General features: G+C 38.2%; 1 protein-coding gene across 5 annotated transcripts in view; it reads left to right on the top strand.

Moving 5' to 3' along the window:
* The window catches only part of LOC117434735 (myotubularin-related protein 13-like), a 133,746-nt gene that overhangs the window by 90,207 nt on the left and 20,428 nt on the right, over positions 1-23,111 (top strand). For 4 of the 5 annotated variants that reach the window (XM_059003309.1, XM_059003312.1, XM_059003311.1 and 1 more), the window contains exons 17-21: positions 9,544-9,612; positions 19,685-19,855; positions 20,075-20,337; positions 21,788-21,960; positions 22,562-22,635. In XM_059003309.1, coding sequence (XP_058859292.1) covers positions 9,544-9,612; positions 19,685-19,855; positions 20,075-20,337; positions 21,788-21,960; positions 22,562-22,635 — 750 coding nt within the window. The remainder of the gene's footprint in view (positions 1-9,543; positions 9,613-19,684; positions 19,856-20,074; positions 20,338-21,787; positions 21,961-22,561; positions 22,636-23,111) is intronic. The other variant, XM_059003310.1, reaches the window with a different exon arrangement.

Genomic DNA, 23,111 nt, shown 5'->3' with positions numbered 1-23,111 from the left:
TGAAAGGAAGATAACCAGAACCTTGTTTCATTTTATTTTGTCAGACAATCATTAAATATGCCAAGATATACCAATAGGAAGGGAACACATGCATACAGACTGTATATTGATCATCACAATTATTGGGCTCCCACGTTTGAGACGGCTTGGCCAAAAAGTACAGCACACCGTTGATATCACAGGTACAATAAATTATGCTTTTAAAGCCTAGTATGTCAGATTTTGCATTGCATGGCAGCAAACAGTGCTTCCTTTATAGGTTGGATGGTACCTTTCGAGGTGTCAAAATAATTAGCAGCTTTGTGATATATTTTTTAGTCGTGGCTGTTAGTATTTCAATTTGGTTCAGGTTACACTTTCCATTGCATGTCTGGCTGCCTTTTTTTTATCTTGAATGATATTGATGTGACATGATCATATAAATATGTCCCTCGGCCGCACGCAAGTGTGTTGTTACGATACGCTCTCTAAGTGTCACTGTTGGCAGGAGCTTGGTAAAAACTGGTTAAGATGGGTTATAAAGCCTATCTGTCAAAATCTTTCAACTGGATCAGGACAGAAGAAACAGAGCCAAGATATACGTGAACTAGAGCTCAATATGCAGTTGCCCCTGTTTAAATGAAATTCCTGCTGGTGCATGCACTTAGCATTTTCTGTCCAATTTAGCCTGGTAGTTTTTTTGTTGGGTAACAAACAAATTTATAGTTGTAACTTAATTGAAATGAGCAAGCCTCAACAGACTAATGAATATCTGTTTGTTATGCTTGGATGTTATCTCAACAGTTTATGTAATAAAGTTGTTTTTTTGGTATTTTACTAAGGCAACAGGCATTATACAATCCCATCATCACATTTTCCAGATATTGTTGCTCATGGTTTGGAGCCTGCATATCTGGCTTTGTCTCCAGTGGGCCCTTAAATGAATAAAAATAGCAGTTTGTTTGGCTTGATCGGTAATTGCTTTCATATTTTTGCTGTTTCTCTATTCAGCACCCCAGTTTGTGCAAGAAAATATACAGACATTGATGTGGTCCGAACGCCAACGCCAAATGCCAAATAGCTGTGTTGCTTATAATTAGAATTATTACACGGCAATTGCTTTCCGGTCATTTATCATGATGATATATATATCTATATTTTTGCCTTTAGCATTGTATATGTGATTTATTTAATTTGAAATGCACCCCAGTATTTTGGTACTGTGACTATATAATGGTTCGTTACAGCAGAGGAATTTTCACAAGTAGTTTGAAGAATTCACATTGTCTTAATCATGACTTCATAATCCTATTGAAAAAACATGTTTTAGTGCTTAAAAACTACAATAAAATGAATGCCAAATAATTAGAAGTATTTACTGTGGTTCTGATGTCTGTCAATGGTAGCCTTTCTATTTAAAAGTTAAGTATTGGGTTAGGTATCGGGTTTGTTTTTGAAAGCAGGTGATGGCAACAGTGCTGTAATGGAGAATACAGCAGGGTGAAAACTGAACGTTGCACGGTTGACGTCATGAATATGGTTTCTCTGTGATGTGTCGTGGAATACAGAAGGCGAAATCTGTGCTCCGATTGGCTGAAAGATCCTGAGCAGTCTAATGTTTTTTAAAAACAAGCAATGTAGCTATTCAAAAACAGGCAAGTTTAGTGTTAAAAAACAAAACAAAACACAACACTTTTTAACATAATATAGCTAGTATTTTTAGTTATAATACATGTAAATGGTCATGTCTTTCCATTATTTTCCCAGAAGTAGCCAAAACATCCCATTTAATTTCTCCATTTTAAAAGTGTGCTTGAGAAACACTTGACCCCATTGCTAAGAACAGTATCACCGTTGTCTATAAGGTTGTCAAAGTTCCTTTTTGTGTAATATAAAGTAAACCTGTAGAATGTACATAATAAAACCTATATTTAGGGCTCACTCCATTGATTTCCAGTGTATGCTGTATATACAATACAGTGCCAATTTCCATTAGAGCTACAGTACCTTTAGTAGTTGTAAGAGATGGTTTGACTACATAGTAAAATAACATTTTGAATTGCTGTCTAACACTGTTACCTCAGTTACTGAACACAAAACTTTAAGGTACAGGAGAATTTACACAGATGCACTGAGACTGAGCACATAAATTACACATATATACAGTGGCTCTCAAAAGTATTCACCCCCCTTGGACTTTTCCACATTTTATTGTGTTACAACATGGAATCAAAATGGATTTAGGCAGCAGTGTGGAGTAGTGGTTAGGGCTCTGGACTCTTGACCAGAGGGTTGTGGGTTCAATCCCCAGTGGGGGACACTGCTGTTGTACCCTTGAGCAAGGTACTTTACCTAGATTGCTCCAGTAAAAACCCAACTGTATAAATGGGTAATTGTATGTAAAAATAATGTGATATCTGTATAATGTGAAATAATGTATAATGTGATATCTTGTAACAATGTATCCTGGATAAGGGCGTCTGCTAAGAAATAAATAATAATAATTTAATTAGGAGTTTTTGCCATTGATCAACACAAAAAAAGTCCATAATGTCAAAGTGAAAAATAAAATCTACAAATTTGTTCTAAATTAATTACAAATACAAAACAGAAAATAATTGATTGCATAAGTATTCACCCCCTTGAGTCAATATTTGGTAGAGTCACCTTTGGCAGCAATTACAGCCATGAGTCTATTTGGAAAAGTCACTACCAGCTTTGCACATCTGGACACTGCAATTTTTGCCCATTCTTCTTTGCAAAATTGCTGAAGCTCCGTCAAGTTGGATGGGGACCTTTGGTGAACAGCAATTTTAAACTCTTTCCACATATTCTCAATTGGATTGAGGTCCGGGCTTTGACTGGGCCACTCCAGGACATTGACCTTTTTGTTTTTAAGCCACTCCAGTGTGGCTTTGGCTGTATGTTTGGGGTCATTGTCCTGCTGGAAGATGAATCTTCTCCCAAGTCCCAGGTCTCTTGCAGACTTCAGCAGGTTTTCCTCCAGGATTTCTCTGTACTTTGCTGCATCCATTTTGCCCTCTATCTTCACAAGCTTTCCAGGCCCTGATGCAGAGAAGCATACCCATAGCATGACGCTGCCACCACCATGCTTCACGGTAGGGATGGTGTTCTCAGGATGATGCGCGGTGTTAGGCTTGCGCCAAACATAGCGCTTAGCATTGAGGCCAAAAAGCATAGAATCTTCTTCCACTTGGTCTCCCACATGCCTTCTGGCAAACTCTAGCCGAGATTTGATGTGAGTTTTTTTCAACAATGGCTTTCTTTTTGCCACTCTCCCATAAAGGTCAGTTTTGTGAAGCACCCTGGCTATTGTTGCTTTATGCACAGTGTCTCCCAGCTCAGCCGTGGAAGACTGTAACTCCTTTGGAGTTGCCATAGGCCTTTTGGTGGCCTCCCTGACTAGTGCCCTTCTCGCCCGGATACTCAGTTTTTCAGGACGGCCTGTTCTAGACAGATTCACAGTTGTCATATTCTCTCCATTTCTTAATAATGGACTTTACTGTGCTCCGGGGGATATTCAGTGCCTTGGAAATGTTCTTATATCCTACCCGATTGGTGCTTTTGAAGAACTTTATTCCGGATTTGCTTTGAATGTTCCTTCATCTTCATGATGTAGTTTTTGTTAGGAAGTGTACTAACCAACTGTGGGACCTACCAGAGATAGGTGCATTTAACCTGAAATCATGTGAAACACCTTAATTGCACACAGGTGGACTCCATTCAACTAATTATGTGACTTCTAAAGACAATTGGTTGCACCAGAGCTTATTTAGGTGTGTCATAGCAAAGGGGGTGAATACTTATGCAATCAATTATTTTCTGTTTTATATTTGTAATTAATTTAGAACAATTTGTAGATTTTATTTTTCACTTTGACATTATGGACTTTTTTTGCGTTGATCAGTGGCAAAAACTCTTAATTAAATCCATTTTGATTCCATGTTGTAACACAGTAAAATGTGGAAAAGTCCAAGGGGGGTGAATACTTTTGAGAGCCACTGTATATATTGCGCAACCATTATTGAAAATAGGGTGTTCATCAGTATAGTGACAAACATTTTTACCAGTGCAATCATCAGTGTTATGATACATACTTTCTCTTTTTAAATATTTTTTTTTTCAAATATTTACCCTTGGAAGGGTAAATGTGCTTTCTTGCCATCTATTTATCCCCATGCATTATGTAATGTAAACTACATTACTAATTCCAAAACGAGCTTTATTTGTCAATTAATTTGTTATATAATCTTATTGGCCGTTTCCTCACACTGTAAAGTGACAAACGGACCTCATTCAACATGCCTCCAAGACGCTGCACAAACACAGCATCTTCCCCTCTGCTGTATTCTCATTGTTCTCTCAATGGACAGTGATTGTTAACTAGGTGTTAGAAAGGTGTCTAAATGAAATAAATATGGCAGAAAAGCCTTCGCACTCGATCAGCAGCCATTAGACTGTTGAAAATTAACCTAGACTTTTATAGTACGTAGGAGCCCCACATGCTGTTTTATTGCATGTTTAGTTGTTTTAATTTCGATTTGCACAAATGCAAGATTTATTATCATGGGGTTTACAGACTTTTAAAGCTGTATTATCTTGGCCATTAAAGATGTATAGCAGGAACAAGCATACGCAGACGTTCTGCCAGGTAGACGTTGTAAATACCAGGAGCATACCCGGTGCTAAATTGTAATCTGTTGATTTAAGCAGTAATTGTAAGAAATTGCTTTCTGGCCTGTGGTGTGAGCTTGTACCAAACTTGTAGAATACACATATTAGTGGAAGATGGAAACTTTTGTGTAAATGATTGCTGGGGGGTGGGTGGGTGTAATTGGTGTAAAAGGTATAGGTATGTGTTGTAATAAACATGAGAAGCTGTTTTTTGTTAACCCTTCTTTTGGGAAGGGTTAACATTAATATTCTGGTATTGTATTTTCTTTACATATTTTGTTTTCTTTGGTTATGCAATTCTGACAGCTGATTTACCAGCTTGTTTAGTGTTAGTTCTGGCAAACTAAGAAAGAAGAGTAGTGTTGGTCCATTCGCCAATTCCATTCGATTTTCAGAGCGCAATTTAAAGATTTTCCCGAAAACGTCTATTAGAAAAAACTTTTACAAAGATGTTTACACAGAGCTGAATGATACCTCAGGGATTTTTGATTCCAGGACAGATATCCTGCACTCGTGACGCTGAGACAGATGAGGATAAATGACAGGATGTCGTTGAAATACATTGTGTCGCGCAATTGTTGAGAAGACCTAATGATTCATTACTAAACCTTTTCCATTACATTCTGGAATTATACACAATTACAAGATTCCTAAAATTGTTGTGCAAACTAGATACATTTTTGGGATAAAAATAAATTAAATGTATACAATTAAAGTAAACATGTTCTTTAAACATGCACGATTATGACCAGTGTTGTCTTTCTTTTGTTGAGTCGAACCACAGATGTCTGGCATGTTCAATTAAATTAATTAAAATATTTGTGGAATACTTTACAAATTAGTGTTTACAACCTTTTTTTTCTTTTTTTTTTTTCTTTTTTTTTTTTTACTACAGCTGGTGTAGTTTAAGAATTGGACAGAGCTGTACTGCAAAAGTAGCCCTGCTGTGGAATAAAAGTCAAAATGCATCTTGGCATTCCAACCATTTCCTCTAAAGAGGATTACAGGCTGAAAGTGTTCAACTTTATTGCCATGGGCCTCATGATAACATTCACAAACATGCATGGCATTTCAGTTAAAGTAATTCAGATGTGCCTGTGAAACCAGGGGATGGCATGCTTGTCTTTTTCATTATCTCAAGCAATTAATTATGAACAACACTGTATGCTTCTATTTCTCCTCAGTCTTAACACAGGTTACATTTTAGATCAGAAAAAAAAACACACAATAATAATGTAAAGTATGAGTGATACAGTCGGGCGTTCTACAGATAGTTTTAGCTGAAATATTTGCCTGCTTGACTAGTTTCCTATATTTTTACCTGTATAAAAGTAGTATTCGTTTTTAATGAGTGGGAGCAAAACCGATAAAGTAGATGGTGTCACCTGGTGAGTCTCTGGTGGACTAGCTGATCTTTTCTTTTTTCATCGTCTGTGAAGCAGCGCTGCGATGCCAGCGCGCTCTCGGTGCCAGGATTGTGAACCTTTTATAAATGGTTTCATTTCTTTTTTGATGCATTTATTTTTCATTTAATTTGAGAATGTGGGAACGGATTTCTCTGTGTGAATTGTTTCTTTCTTTCACAAAAGACCTCTCCTGGAGAACGAATTTTCTTTTCTTTTTTTTTAAATTTATTAAGCATTCCTTGTATGTAATTCATGCAACTAAGGGAATTTGAATTAAAAGAACTGTAAATATATTGCATTTTGAGATTTTGACTGTTTTTTTATATTAACTTTTTCATTGCTAAATTTCTCTTACTCGCTTCTACATCACTTGTATTAAGGGCTGTAATTCTACATGGCAGGAATATATATATAATATGAATGATACTGTGGTTAGTGTGCAGTACCACAACATGCCATAACACACCAATTTCTAACCCGCCTTTCTGAACATTCATCCCAGGGGGCTTACATGCTAACAAATTAGCTTTAGACCAAGCGAAGGCTAAATCAAAATCAGGTAATTTTAAAACTTTTTCAACATTCCAGATAAACCCTGGAATTGAATTCTGCTTCTCTAGAACTTTTTGTAATCCTGCTGATAAGTGTTTTGCAGAGCTTTCTTTGTCTGCATACAGCTAATCCGATTGGAATTTGCTGTGTTAAATATAACAGGTTGCTTCCAGTTAGAGTGCTGCTTAATTTCTGGTTTTGTTGTGCACAGTAGTGGGTATTCCCACAAGGTCTGATGTGTTCTGCCACAGACAAGCACACACACACACACACGTACACACTGTCTTCCTGAGTGACTGCACAAGGGAACAGGGCTGATGATGCATTTTCAGAAAGTAGATAGCTCGGCAAAATTACTGGAGCCTAGGAGATCGAAGATATTTGTTTAAACTTTTATGGACCAAATGTTTGTGGCCTGTAAAAACAAAAAACAAAAAACAAAAAAAACACTGTCTTCCTCATAAATAGAGAACTAGAAACAGGTTTTTCCATAGTACTATGACAACCTAGTATCTCACATCCCCTATATAATTATACCATTATATTTTACAATTAAATATAATTTAAAACTGTTTATTCTGTTACGTAAGTGTATTATGACCATCTACTCTTGACTAGCTACTCTTGGATGCTGAAAGAATATATCAGAATATAGACACCCGATACATATCCCACCATCTTTGCCATTGTACTTTTTTTGATTAAATAACACTTAAGGGCAGCAGTGTGGAGTAGTGGTTAGGGCTCTGGACTCTTGACCGGAGGGTTGTGGGTTCAATCCCAGTGGGGGACACTGCTGTTGTACCCTTGAGCAAGGTACTTTACCTAGATTGCTCCAGTAAAAACCCAACTGTAAAAATGGAAAATTGTATGTAAAATAATGTAATATCTGTATGATGTGAAATAATGTATAATGTGATATCTTGTAACAATTGTAAGTCGCTCTGGATAAGGGCGTCTGCTAAGAAATAAATAATAATAATAATAATAACTTAACCCAAGGAAGTGGATAAGAATGTTTAGTTTGTACGGAAGTACTTATGGTCAACTTTTCTACGTTTCCTCACATTCCACTTGTTAGGTAGGAAAAAGCTGTGGATAAACAAGTTTAATACTGGCTTTCCCTTCACCGAACCTCAGCACGCAAGGTATTCCAACGTGACCCGATGATGAAGAAACCCACTGTGTATCTGTCCATACTACCAAAGATCTTAACCCGACAGCACCCCAAAACAAAACGAAATCCTGGAGCCGTGCTATAAAAACAGAACCATTTTAACATCTGAATTCTGAAATACAAGTCCTGGTTTTTGAGTCTGACTTTGAGAAGTACAGCACACTGCAGTGCCATTGCAGAAGCCATTTCACAACACTGTTTTTAGAGGGGATTAGGTCCAATTTCCTGTAACTAATTTTTGAAAACCTTGGCCTGTCTCCAAGCTCTTAAACTTCTAATAGGGTCCATTGCCTACTTCCTATAGGGCCTCTGATTTTTCTTAAGAAGCACTTCTGATCAGTCCTTCTCAAAAGGTATTCAGGGTTCAGTTGGATTAAAACGTGGTTCATCCTTCATTTTGAATCTTTGAATGAATGCCTCATGGAAAACAGTAACACTTTGGGTCTAATTTATTGGTCTTTTAACAGTTTTCACAGAACTGTATGTAGTGAACTCAAAATAGCTTCTCTAAACTAGATCACATGCTTGCTTTACATCTACAACCTTCACACTTTGGCCAGCTGAGCTCAAAAGAATCTGCCTAAAAGTGTATTTAGGGGTGCGCTCCTGTAAATAAATGACAGTGTTGTATATACTGGAAATGGAAATGAATCCCATATAATTTAAACTTCTATATTGTCTGCTATGTGGCCAGTTATGAATATTTTTTATTCTATTTTATTTTATTTTCTCATTACTGCCCCATCCTTCAATCACTTTGACAGGGACATCATTCATTCATTCATTCATTCATTCATTCATTTATAGAATGTTCCATTCTAAACAAAATATCGACTGTTCCATGATACATTTAGACTTCCTGGCTCTTTATCCTCATTTCTTACAGCTACAAGACAAAGTGGAAAAGGTTTGAATTGGCACCCTAAGCTTCAGTCAGTATGTGTATCGTGCTCCGGACTCTCCTCTCTTCTGCTCACCTACGAGTAATCTGTAGCATTGCTAGATGAAGGCTAGACTGGGAATTTCCACAAAGCACTGAACTACTGATCTGTTCATTAAAATCTGTTCAATGTAGTGATCTCATTCCTGCAATAGAACTACCTGTACCTGCTGAATTCCATGCAAATATACTAAAACCATACATCAGCAACTTATTTATTTCATACGTACCAGCAACATATTTCCATTGCAACTAATGTTGGAACAGAGACAAGTTGGGTAATATACTGTTGCTTCAGAACTTTGTTGTTACATAGTGTAGTTACTTACTGTATATCCCATATTGCCTACTGTACCATGTCAACTCCCTCTTGATGCTTGCTAGTCCTCGTCAGGTTCTTTGATGTGTGGGATCCAAATAATCTCTGATAGGCTGACCTACAGTAATTGCTTACCTACCCCAGTTGCATAATTCTGCACCCCCAGTTTGATCACCCCTCCTCCCTCTCTCTTTGCTATTAAATAAAGCAATGTATAACAAATGAGCCACAATTGTAATAAAAAAAAACTGCATGTTTTGGCTGTGTGCCTTGTCTGACAGTGTGTTTGAATGCTGATAGTGAAAATTCCCCTGGATTTAAATCTGTTGAAGCCCCACAATGTGTGGAGCACACTGTACGTGTAGCATTTTGTTTATCCATGCCTAGGGTCCATGTTTCACCCCTGCTGATCAGGCGGGGTTTGTTCCCTGATTTTGTATCCAACATCTCAAACTTTTGAATGTATTCACTACAGGACTGTTCCAGCTCTGAAGAATACAGCGTTGCCACAGCTCTGCTGCCCCTAACAACAGCCTTTTACCGGGTAAGTCTGAACCCCCTAGTGGCAGCCCTTTTCACTTTATGGAGTCAATTAATTGGCTTGAAACATTAGGCTACGGAGGCTGGTAATAAAGTTAATCCATTAGGACTTAGCAGCATGTCTCGCACCGAGAGGTGTGCTATTTTATAGAGAGAGAGATTTTTTAACTGTATGAAACAATTGAAGAAGGATGGCCTTAATTATTCGACTGCCTGAGGTTTTGCCTTCCTGTTAAAGTGGTTGCATGGTGGGGTCCAGACTGATGTTAAAGTTGTGCTTTGGGCAAGTCAGTTTCTTAACCACCCCCTGCTTTGAACTGCCAATTAAAGCAACATACTCTTATGTTAGCTGGCAACAGATTGAAGTACAATGTGTAGCTATGCTTTTGTATTCTCTTGCCGTGTTCTTGGTTGGAGCACATTTGAAGATGAACAGTGAGTGAAAATCATCTTTTATCACTGCTGTTCTTTTTTAGATTAAGCCCAAAATTAATTATGCGACGGTCAAAGAAAACCTCCAGTCCAACACTATTTTTTTAAAATGCTGACAGGCATGTAAGATTGCCGGCCTGTGTGTCGCCAGTCTGAGGGCTCCTCTCTGTGAGGGATAGGGGACCTCTTCTGGGATCCAAAAAATCGGTATCTGTCTTCCAGACAGATTGTGTATATAAACAGACTAGAACTTTTTTTAAAAGCATTCAGTTATAATTTAGTTAAGAAAATGACAAATATTTAGACGCGAAGTGTGTTTGATAATGTCTTTCGTGCTATGTTGTTGAAGTCACTTCTCTTCATTATAAGATTCCTCGATAGGAGGATTTCTACATGTCTTGGCCAGATCTTTCCAATGCCATCCCCACCTTTTCAGCAGGTCTGTAATTTGGATAGGTAAAGAGCTTGATATTTGTGTAGTCTGGACTGAAGAATTATTTGTTATATAAAAAAATAACTTGCCTCCAGCATTCAATCAGTAACGTTTAGTGACTGTAAAGTATGGTGATATTTTAACCAAAAAGAGACAAAAAACCAGAGAACATGAAAACAAGGAACAGGACCTGTAGGGAAAATAATAAAAAAACATTGGCAGCTTTCCAAAAAACAAGAAGACAAATTGCTCTGTCCAGCAGAAGAATGTTATGTGCGGCAAATGTTTAAGAATACCACTGTCTTTGGTTTGCCTGGATCCTCAAGAGCAGAGGTGACTCCTTTTTTAACCAGTAGGCATCCCTGTGTGGAGAGATTATAGATTTGTAAATCTTCTGCAGCAGCTAATTTAACTGATAATATCTCAGAGATTTCTGATGATGACTTTACCAGTGTTTTCTAGTGAAAATCACCTGTTTCACAGCCATGTTGTTTTAACCTCTGTCTACAGGTATTTCAATGATATAGACGGCACACTTTGACAGTGTCTCTACAGTTGTTGCACTGCTGTAGTCTTTCTTTCAAAAACTGTCATTATACTGTTGATGCATTGGTGCATTCTTTTAGCTATATTTGGTGCCTGGTTCATTTTATTTATACCTGCTTTAAACAGAAAAAAAGGCCTTCAAATTGATTTGATCTTGCATTTGTAAGCAGACTTGTTCTCTACTGCCTTTTTCATCCTTTCTTAAATCAGATTTGGATGAAAGTAAAGGTTGCTGTGGGTTATGGTAGGAAGTTTCTGCTTTGTTAGTGCACAACAAGCCTTTCTCTAGCTAGACTGATATAACACATATGTACACACACACACACACACACCACGTTTAATCATGATTACAGCTCATTGCTGCACAGTTGATGTCCACAGAGACTTCAAACAAGTTAAATGTCTTGCCCTTGTACTTGCTTATAGTTGGACATTAATCATGCTTCATGCTACAACAGTTCAACCTGATTAAAGTGTTGGCTTTGTTATTAAAACTGTCAATTAAGTCTGTGTTGAAGGCTTCTATCTTTCCCCTGTCTGCCCTGTTGCTTTGGCAATCATTTTGTTTATGTATAGCACCTTGACATCAATTAAAGTTGATCTGAAACTAGAACGCGGCAAATTGTTCTGCCCCTACATCTTTTTATTGTTTGCAGGGAATGCTTTGTTTTAAAAATCTGTGTTTCATGCCCCCACCATTTATAACATGTATGCAAACTCCATAGCTTTAAATACTTGGTAAAGCTACAAGAATCCTGTCTGATAGTTCAGCTGTCATCACAAAACACAACAAGAGAAAGGACAGATGCTTACAGTATTTCTCAGTATTTCTTTACAATTGGGGTATGAAATTAAGTTGATCTGAAATTACGAGATTAGAGGTAGAAAACCTTTAAAAAGATGTCTGTGGCACCATAAAGTCAAGGATAATTTTATGCTGTGGTGATTTTACTAAGAATGAAAGTATTTTCCAGTGCTGAGATTTCAAGAAACATGCAGATTTATTTTCTTGTTTTTTGCAATCATTTTGCACAGCATGAAGACATAATGAGGAAATGAGAATTGCTTATATAGCCTGCAGTATAATGGGTTACTGGCACTGTGAGCTGTTTCATGCATTATCTGCTGTCTTCCGAAATTTACATTTACACTTTCCAAATTTACATTTACACTTTCCAAAAGCATAGCATGTGACAGTGTAGTCAGCGGTAAGACTGGTGATTGCATTTCATTGAAAGTGATGAAAAGATGAGAATAATTTTTTGCTAGTTACTGTTATAAAGAAGACTGAAACCACTTCATTTCAGCTCAGTGAAGGCTTTCCATCTAGGATTAGTGATGAAATTCAGCTTCAAATTCTGCTTTAAAGCCCTTTCAGGATTAATTGAACATTGGCTCCAAAATACTTGGAAGACTTTGGATTGTTAATGGGGTGTGTTTGATCTTCCAGCACATATCTTCCTGAAGTAAAAAAACTCTTCAAGCCACTGAGAGGAAACAGGAATCTAACATGAAGAAGTAGAAATCAAAGTCCCTTGTGATTTTAAATTCTTCAGAGAAATTCTTTATGTGATCAAAAACAGAACGGACTGTAAACAGAGTATGGGTAGGGAAAGAGAGAGAAACATTTCTGCTGATAGTTGTTGGCCTATCAGACCGATAAATATCTGCCTTTTGTAACAAACAAATTAAAATAGTTTCCCTGAACATGTTGTTTACTACAAGTTTTGTTTTGTTGTATATTAAGTTTTGGCCAATTCGTGTGTTTTGCTTGCAAGTCAAGATGGTAATAACTTGGCCCAGTTTTCAGAATTTGTTTACTACTTGGGCTCAACATTAACTTGGTCTGATAAGAGTTTAACAGCGTTGCAGATGGGTTTAGGGAAATGGACAATCTCTACTGGGACAAGATTGAGATTTAGGTTTTTTTTTTTTTTTTAATTCCCACAAGTTGTTCCCATTATTACACTACCACAAATCCAAAGCACATTTTTCATTCTCGCGTACCTGGTTTTCCACTGTGAAAAGCCATATCTATCATTGTCTTTTTGTGCATTAGTGTACTATAAAAATCGCAATGCTTTTTTTAAATGAAAAAAACAAAAAAACTAAATGTAGCTTGTGGGCCTTGGCCTGGGACACACTGGGAACGCTGCATTGGTCTTTGCTCTCCCGCAGGGTTCAGGAATAAAGTGGGCTGGGGCTAATCCACCTCATCGCGTTTCAGAGACCACTACAGGTCAGGTGCCAGACAAATCAGACGGAAACTTCCCAGGCTGGGCCCTTGCCTCCAGGGTTCAATAGCTTGGAAACCACTGTTTTGGTGTGCGAAGAATGATTGGCCTGGCAGCGTAAGTGGAGGCCCCCACTCCTGATCAGTGAGTGGGTGGCAGCAGTAAGAAGGCATCTGAGTTGGGCATTTCGAATTGGATCGAGCTATTTTTTTTTTTTTTTAATTACGTTCGGTAAGTAGCATACATTTTAATAAAAAAATAAATACTTACATAGCTTCATACATACATAGAAAGAAAGGGGTTTAAAAACAACTGTGCTGTTAGTGTTGGACCAGGCTCCTCTTTATCTCAATTAATCACCACCAGTTTACCAGTTTCGGACATAAGAACAACATCTTTCATCTCCTTGTCAGAAATTGTTTATATTATAATTTTTACTAAACCGGGTTTATTAAGTAGTTGAAGAAAGGCTGTACACTATCATTTATCTTTTTGAAACTTTTTTTCTTTCCTATTTTGTATTTAGGGCAGTTATGTAACTGAAAGAACATCTGTAATGCAAACATTGTTTTTATTAAATATACTGTTAATATGGTGAAATATTGGTGTTTTGATCAGGCAAGAAATTACAAAGAAAGCCGAACATGACATGTACTTAGTGTGATGTTTACAAGGAGTTGTTTCTGAAAGATAAGAGTATTCTGGAGGTTCAAACCGTGACAGCTGCATTATCTAAAGTTCTTAAACAATGACCTTGACATTAATACAGCCCTGCCTTGTCCATCTGTGTTCACTGGAAGAGTGTATAAGCCTCAGAAAGCTGTGCATTTGTTATAACAAGGTAACACCATGGCTATAACAAATAAGATCAGGAGTTATATAACAGTCATCTATCAAGCCTACAGTATTAAACCAACCCATCTTCAAGGACTGAAACTATTATGAGGTTTCCATGTTGCCAACATCGTATTTAGTTTGGATAGAGTACACTCTTTTTTTTCTTCCCCGTAGACCGCAGTCTTTAAAGCAGTCTGCTGGTTTATGTAATCAATTTAGTTATTGACTGGCCAAGAGTGTTAGGTGCCCTCCAGTCTCAGCTTTTGACTATTTGTCTTCTAAAGCCTGTCACTAACCGGCTGGTCTAAAACCATGGGACTCAAATGGTTCATTCATCGCTAGGCCGCCTCAGGGATACCCACAGTCCAATTTAATAACAAGAGAAAGGGCTGGTCTCTCACAGCTGCAGCCTTACACGGGTGATCGGCGAGTCCAGTCTGTTTGGCAGGAGCGTGTAAGTTCCGTTTTAATCTCAAGCTAGGGGGATGATGTGCAGGAATCAGGTTGTGCACTTTGGTTATCGCCCTCTAAGAGACTATTGGGTTCGTTTTGAGAAGCCTCCAGGGTGTTAGGGTTTATCCTTACAAACAAGGTCATTCTTTGGTCAAGGCATCTTGACCACGACCGCTCCTGCAGCATGGGAAATGCCTCTCCGTTTGGTTTTCATGTCCTGGATGAGAATACACGTAGGGTTTGTGAAATGCAGAACTCAATGAGAACACTGGTTCACCGCTCACTACTTGCTATTTCTTTTAAGCATTTCAACTAAAATAAGTGGGACGTTTTTATATATTCTTAAAACAAATGCACGCTGGTTTACAATCTCAGTTTCTCTTACCGTTTAATTAAAGATGCATATTGTTTTCCTCATGAGAAGGTACTCCTTCAGCCCTGGCTGCTCTTAGTAAAAGAAGCAATCTGTGAGGCCACAGTCTAGACTCTTCTGGCTGCAAGGAAACAATACTCCTTGGATACTTTTTATTTCACTGGCATACAGATATGGAATTCACTTACAAACCATATTAAGAGTTTGAACAGCAGGAATGTTTTTAAGAAGGAGGTAAAGAAATGTTTTTTTTATCTAATCGGAGACTTCAGATGGAAGAAACAATGCCTTGCTGAATGTCCATGCGACCCATATTATAACATTTTCATTTTAATATGTAATTGCTTTTTATATATGGTTTCCGCCCTTTTCATTTCAACAGGAGCCCAATGGAAATAAGTTGACTTAAGGCATGTTTACACTGAAGCAATTTGCCGTGTCTGTGGCGGCACTAATGCGGTATCACTTTAAGTGTAAATGGGAAATGCCGGTAAAATACAGCTACAATTTCTTTCCGCCACTGAACCATCTGTCGAGGTGGTTCAGTGGCAGCACAGTGCAGGTACTGAAGCGCATTACTTTCAGTGTAAACTGTAGTGCCGTCACAGCCACCGCATTTTGCGTTCAAGGTGGATTTTTTTTCCCCCAAGTAAACGCAATTTCCTGTTCCTACATGCGTTGATTTGAAGAAATAAATCCAACAAAATGACAAGTGACCCAGGCAGTAATTGGTCCGGAAAAGAAGTAAGGGAGCTTTCAGTGGTGTAGTCCTAAATCTTAAAGTACCGGAACGCCAATTTAAAATATATATTTTTCTAAAACAAATTCTAGAAACTCGCGTTTTATTTGTACATTGAACTTGAGGGTCCATTCATTTTAATAGGTAATGCATGTGTCTCGCATGCGACGTTTAGGCTACTGCCCCAGTGCATCTAGCCTAGCGGGATAATTTTGTCTTTGGTGGTTTGGTTATTTTTTTGGCTATTTTTATCATGCATGTTTTTTTTTTCTATTTATTTCTATTATATCATCTCCAAGTATTTTTAAAGACTTATCAGCCGACAGTTTTTAAAAAATGTTATTGTACACTAAATTCTATACGCTAAAAGTTGTGAGTAACATTACCTACCAGTGTTTTATTATTATTATTATTATTTTAAATAAATGTGTAGCACTTATTCATGGTTTTGTAATACATATTAAATCTTAAATGAAAAGGCAGTCGTTCACTTCAATCCCCGGGTCTCTGTGACCGATGTACAAAACAGCTTTAAACTCGTGTTTACGCAGGATGCACTTTTGCTGTTAGCTGTTGTCGTCAGCATTTTTACAAACTACAGTACTACTTCTTAAAGTAGGTAGTACTGTAGTTTGTAATAGAAGTACTAATGTTCTCTTCAGTGCATCACAAGAACAACTGAATCAGACGAATGTGCGGGAGATTTGACTACAAACATTTAAAATGCGCACTGGTTATCAAAAGAAGAGATAAACGCACAACTTGATGGAACTGTGGGAGACGCTAATGTGTATTCCACAATAGTAGAAAAGTTAATGACATGCTGTGTTCTGCGTAATAAAAAGCAAGTGATGGCTAAATTCGCTCTATATGTCTTCCAGTCTATTGCGATACTCATAAAGTATAGTGAAAAGTATCACGCATACCAGGTACCAAAGGCATCATTGTTTTGATCACGGTACTGAACACTAGCAAATTATGTTAACGCAAGTTCTTTATAAATGGGGGTAAGCCACCAAATTGCCGACACTGAACTGGCAATATTGTTGTGTGTAAAAGATGAATTTAAAAAACTGATCCTGCATTTTCTGTGGGAATATGGCTTTAGTTGACTTTTTGGGTCATCCTAAGTATAAAGTTGACATACTATCTATCTACTTTTATGTACATTTTTGGACTTTGTAGGAGTTGTCTCACTGCTGATCTGCTTTATTGAGGTTTGAACTTTTTAAATTGTATTCAATATTCTGCTTTTTTTTAATGAACAATGCAAAACAAAACAGTACTCTGTTATATGGCAAGTGTTTGCATTCCTGCTGCCATAGATTTTTGGCCATGGAATGCAAGTTGAAAGATTTTCATTGTCAAGCTGTTTTATGTAGTTGGTGGAATGAAAACCAGTTTGCTATGTTGCCTTTCTTTCCTTGAAGATACACTGAAGTGAACTGGTATTTTCTGTGTTAACTTAAAGTAACAGAATGTCTATCGCCACAGCAAATCCTCCCAGTAACCCTAATGCTTTGAACTGTAGAAGGATCAGGACTTCATGTTGTGGTTGGTTGGTTGGTTGGTTGGTTGGTTGGTTGGATGGTTGGTTGGTTGTTTGTTTTTAAGGTTAAACAGCATGTTGTCAGCCGGTTGTATTTATATTTTTTCCCGAATTAAAAAGTTTGACATGCTTGAGAGTGCTTTTTGTTTTCTGTATGAGAGAAAGTGCAGTCAGTAACTAATTCAAACTTTTTAATCATTGTCCATCACTGAGAAGATGCAGGTCAGCCTGCAACTTCAATCCCACAACGCTGACCACTAAAGACTTTCGGTGGTCTTTCTGCAGCTGAAACTTTAAAAGGAGAGCCTTTTTTTTGTGTGAAACCGCCAAGTCCCGTTTTCTCCAGAAAATGTCAATAAATCAACTATTACAACAGACAAACCAGTACATCAAAGAATTTTATTTTTGTCTTTTGTCTCTAGATACCATTTAATCAGTCCATTATGAGACTTGGATATGTCAAAAGTATATGGTCAAATAGTTGTTTAGGCTGCCAATGTTGTGTGCATGAGTCCTCCCTTGACATAGAGCACTTCCAGCTGCCTGAATCTACTTAATAAATGCACACTTTGGAGCAATCCTCAGCAAGTAGCTCCTTTAGGTCATGCTTAACTTAAAACAACCTTTTCTTTCAACCTTGTTCCTCAATTCTCACGTGGTAACACTTTGTTACGGGGCATACAAATCCATGTAATAACATGATAACTACTGGGTAGCTACCAACATTACTTACTCTTGTGGAAATTTGGATTTTAGTTTCCCAGTAACTTTCTATGGTTTCGATTACATTTGTGAATGTAGTATGTTTCTATTGCATCTTCATACTCCAAATGAAGCTGCAAACTGGCAAAAAAAAAAAAGAAATGTAGCTAGTAGAAGAAGTCTTATCTTGATCAACATGTAGACACTGTTTTCTTGATCATTGTAATCAGGTGCACATTAATTTTTAAAAGTGGTGATATTCTGTATTGTACGATATTAGGTCAAAACACATCGCACTTCAAAGCAAAGTCATTTCTGACACAGTATTCAGATTATTGTTCCACATTATTAGCGGGAAACTCTTGATAGAATTGTGTATCGTGTAGCATCAGTTCCTATTGTTCCTGATTTTCCGGGAATTATGCAGCGTAAGAGCTGACTGACCTTCTCACACCCCCCCCCCCCACCACCATTGTTGGCTTGTCCCCTGTACTTTCCACTTACAGACAACACATTCCACTGGAGATTTGGGGCAATAAATGCTTTGGTGGTGCTATGAAGGGGATTGCCCTCCATGCTCTATTTGACCGGAATTCTACACAAATCCTGGCTACGATCATTTTTGTTACCTCCAAAGACCATTATCCCAAGCCATGTGACCTTCTACACCTGATGAATTGTTTGATTTTAAGTTGCATGTAAAAAGTAAAGTTGTGAACAAATGTCAGGAATCATAGATTTGCTATACTATACAATAAGCGCCACTCAGATTAGGGTTTTATTACCTGCGATGTCAAATCACTTTTCCAGAGGTTTATAGGTACAGTCTAGACTGAGTCCGGAGACAGTCCATTTGTAAAACTGCTGTTTTGTTTGAAATTTTGGTTTCTAAAGATTTAATGAAGTTACTGTGGTGGTTTTACATGTGGTTGAATAGATTTAACTGTCGCTGTAAATGTTCTGGAAGATTAAACTATCTGACTATTCATATAAATATCATAATGTAGTCTTTGTAACACACACACCTTTAAAAGTTTGATTTTGAGTTTAATTCAATAATTTGCAGTAAATCTGACTTGTTTTACTATTTAGTGACAGTCTGTTGCTGCCCTCTAATGGAAACTCTTCTTTGCCGAAAGGTTTTGGTTAATCACCTGCATATGACTTGTATCCTTGCCTTTTTATATTCTTTTTATACAGTGACTTATTTACTATATACCAGTGCAAATATTAAATGCAGCCAATATTATATTTCTACATATTTATAATTAATGCAGACAAACGCACATATGGAAATTAAACAAAAACATTAATTTAGATTTATAGGATCCAGGACAGTGTCCAAGGTTTGTTCTTCTGGTTTTGCCAAACTTAAATAATGAATTGACAGCTCTGTTGTTGTTGTTTATTTACTCACTGTACATATTTTATTTTAAATGGGGCGTTTGACAGTAGCATTGTTAGTTTAACTTGGTGTTTTTAAATATTGAACAGTCCCGGTTTGTCACATGCATCAGACAAAAAATGCTGTTAGCAGCAATTGGAATGCTGCCCTGCATTAGCAATGCATTGTTTAAACAGGTTCTTTAAGAGTTTATCATCTCTTTATCCATCTGTCCCTTTTCTTTCCCATTTGTTTTTAACACGGCTTTCTTTTTTTTTACATTTGAAATGGTTGTGGTCCAATATAATGCAGCATTGTATCTCCTTATAACTTCAGTTGATCTGTTTAGTCTTCTTTTGATTCATTGTCTTGTTGATTGGTGTTATAATTACAGAAACTGGCTCCAGGAGTAAACCAGTTTGCTTATACCTGTATACAAGACCACCCCATCTGGACCAACCAACAGTTCTGGGAGGCAACATTTTACAGTGATGTTCAGAATCAGATCCGAGCCCTCTACCTCAATGCCACTGAGGACAGACCGGAACTGAGCCTTAAACAAAAGGTAAGATATAGAAAGCATCCTCCTTCAAACATATCTATATTGTCATAGAATAAAATGCTAACTGTGTTGCAGCTTGGATACTGATTCTGCACCCTTAAGCTTTATAATGCACACTGCATACTATCCCCCCCCCCCCCCCCCCCCACCCCCGACAAATCTGCAATGTACTGCAATATAGTACGAGAAGCCTTTTAATATTTGCTTCTCTGTGGCACACAGGAGAGAGGACCTGCAGTTCCAGACCATGAGAAGACAGCAATGGACTTGGCTGCAGAACAGCTGCGTGCATGGCCATGTCTGAGCAAGGAGAAGCAGCAGGAGCTGGTGAAGAATGAGGAGAGCACAGTGTTCAGCCAGGCCATCCACTACGCCAGCCTCATGGTCTACCTCCTGGTGCCCCTGGACACCAGCAAGAACAAGCTGCTGAGGGGCTGTGCCACAGGGGACTGGGAGAGCGGGAGCAACAGCATCGTCACAAACAGGCAAGTCCAGAACAACCTTTTACTGAACTTCAGTGCGAGGCTTTACCGTTTTTGTTTTATGTTAAAAAAAAAAAAAGGTTGACTGCTATTGGCAGAATGAATATGGCTTTCCTTAGAAATTCAAATTCGAGCTATGTTTACTGGGATTATAATCTAAAAAACTAAATTGTTTATTAAAAATAGAATATTTCACAATGTATCTATTGTGTCTTTCTTCAGCACTGTTGGATTTTGTTTTCTTATCACTTATCTAACTTTTTGTTTGTTTGTGGCTCCAGAAATGTTTATTTCATGGTGCTTTTCAATATTAATAAATTCAATGTGTCAAAAACAGTGTTTAGCAATGTAAAGCCCCAGTGTTGTCTTCCCAGAAAGAAAAGCACATTGCCAAGTTTCTCATAAGATACTGACTTACTCATTTAGCCAACAGCACAGTAATCATCTCAAACAACTTACTGATTAGGTTAAATCACATGGCTCATTGATTTAATTAAATAGTTTATTTTTTGTGAGAATGACTATGAGCCCTTGTCATTGCACTTCAAGAGAGCAGAGTTCATTTCTTCTTATATCACTTCTGTTACAGACATTTTCAAAATAGTGTAAAAAAAAAAAAAAAAACATTTTTTAATAGTTACTCAAAATGACAAGAAACAAATAAATTAAATTAAATTACTCCCAGATGAGAATTCTGTAATGGGGCATGTCCTCAGTAATCGCAGTCAAAGATGAATATCCGGGGGGCTCCCGAGTGGCGCATCCAGTAAAAGCACTCGCTAGAGTGCAGGATGCGCTCTATAGCCTGGACGTCGGGAGTTCGAGTCCAGGCTATTCCACAGCCGACTGTGGACGGGAGCTTCCAGGGGGCGGCGCTTAATTGGCAGAGCGTCGCCCGGGGGGAGGGAGGGTTAGGTCGGCCAGGGTGTCCTCGGCTCACCGCGCACCAGTGACCCCTTTAGTCTGGCCGGGCACCTGCGGGCTTGCCTGTAAGCTGCCCAGAGCTGCGTTGTCCTCCGACGCTGTAGCTCTGAGGCGGCTGCACGGTGAGTTCGCAGTGTGTAAAGAAGCGGGCGGCTGACGGCACACGCTTCGAAGGACAGCGTGTGTTCATCTTCGCCCCTCCCTAGTCAGCGCAGGGGTGGTAGCGGTGAGCTGAGCCTAAAAAATAATTGGGCATTTCAAATTAGGGAGAAAATAATAAAAACTAATTGGCAACGACTAAATAAAAAAAAAAAAAAAAAAAAGATGAATATCCTGAAGATCCCTAATATTAAATTGGCATGGTCTGTTTTTTTAATGAACAGCTGAAATAATCTCTAGATTCTTGACACCTACAATATGTACATTTGCCAGGGAGATGTACCAGTTGCTTAAGGTCCACTGTGATGCTAGTTGTTGAAGTTCCTTGGATCACAAACTCTACAGATGCATTTGTCTCTTCATTTTGCAGCGTTGCTGGCAGTGTTGCAGAGAGCTTTGATACCGAAAGTGGGTTTGAAGACTCGGAGAACAGCGACATTGCCAACTCGGTGGTGCGGTTCATCACGAGGTTTATCGATAAAGTCTGCACGGAAAGCGGTGTCACTCAGGACCACATCAAGAATTTGCACAGCATGATACCAGGTGTGAACAGCAAGAACCAAGGGTTCATTTCCACTGCAAGAAAAACGTGTTTCAATGCTTTTTCCAAACGTGGCCAACTTCTGAAGTTATTGTCTTGCATCAAAGGTTGTTGGGGGATTGTGGGATAGTATTGTGCTGGGTTTTAAAGAAACCCGTAGCAGTACGAAGTTCAGAAAACAGAACCTGCCCCAGCAATGGAAAGAACGATTGTCTCTTTTTTTTTATTTTCGCTCTGTGTATGATTTGGATAATCTTTTCTCGACAGCCATTGCAGTAGTCAAAAAAGTTTGAAATGTGGAGCTCTGTTACCTGTCGGCTTCTTATCCAGCACGTACCTCCCTGCTATTTGATGATGTAGTTCATTTGTAGCCAGGTCTGGCCACATTGGGTACGATACAGCAAACCAGGCCAGAAAAAGTAACTGCGGTCAGCCAGGACCGATGTGGACGGCAGTGCAAACACCCTTTTTTAAGGCCACTGCCGACAGTAGAAACGGGGTAAAAGACAGAAATGCATCCCTCAGATTGTCTTGTGATAGTAATTGGCTGTATGTTGAATTGTTAATGTGTTATGAAGCCCTGTTGTTTAAATTCTGTCGAAGGCATTGTTGCTATGCAGATGGAGACATTGGAAGCAGTTCATCGGGAAAGCAAGCGTCTGCCACCAATACAGAAGGCAAGTGAAAAGCATGCTAAGCTGCTATCTTGTGCAAACCTTTGCTTTGCAATATAGAATATTACACACTGTATAACAAAAGCATATACCCTAAATAACATACCATCCTTACCCTGAGTTGCCTAATGTCTGACATTGATAGATGAGATTGGTGTCAATAGCACGTTTTAAATGTTATAAACGCTATAAACAATTCTAACAATGATCTTTGAGCTATCATGCTGAATATTTATGCTTAACTAAGTTGGATCCCCCCGTCTCTGTGAAACCTGCTACCGATCTGGCTGCAGTGTATTTCAGTGGAGTCACCACTGCTGTTAAATCCCAGCGTGTAAAAAGTGTGTACAGGTTTTGTCACCACCTCGATGTAAAGAACCTGTTGATCTGGTCAGTTATAAATCCACACAATCTTTAAAACAATAGAGGAGGACTATTTGGCAAACTTAGCTCGGTGCTGAGGGACCATAAACACATTT

Source organism: Acipenser ruthenus, chromosome 28, assembly GCF_902713425.1.
Source record: "Acipenser ruthenus chromosome 28, fAciRut3.2 maternal haplotype, whole genome shotgun sequence".
Taxonomy (NCBI): Eukaryota; Metazoa; Chordata; class Actinopteri; order Acipenseriformes; family Acipenseridae; genus Acipenser; species Acipenser ruthenus.
This window is presented reverse-complemented; position numbering and strand designations above follow the sequence as displayed.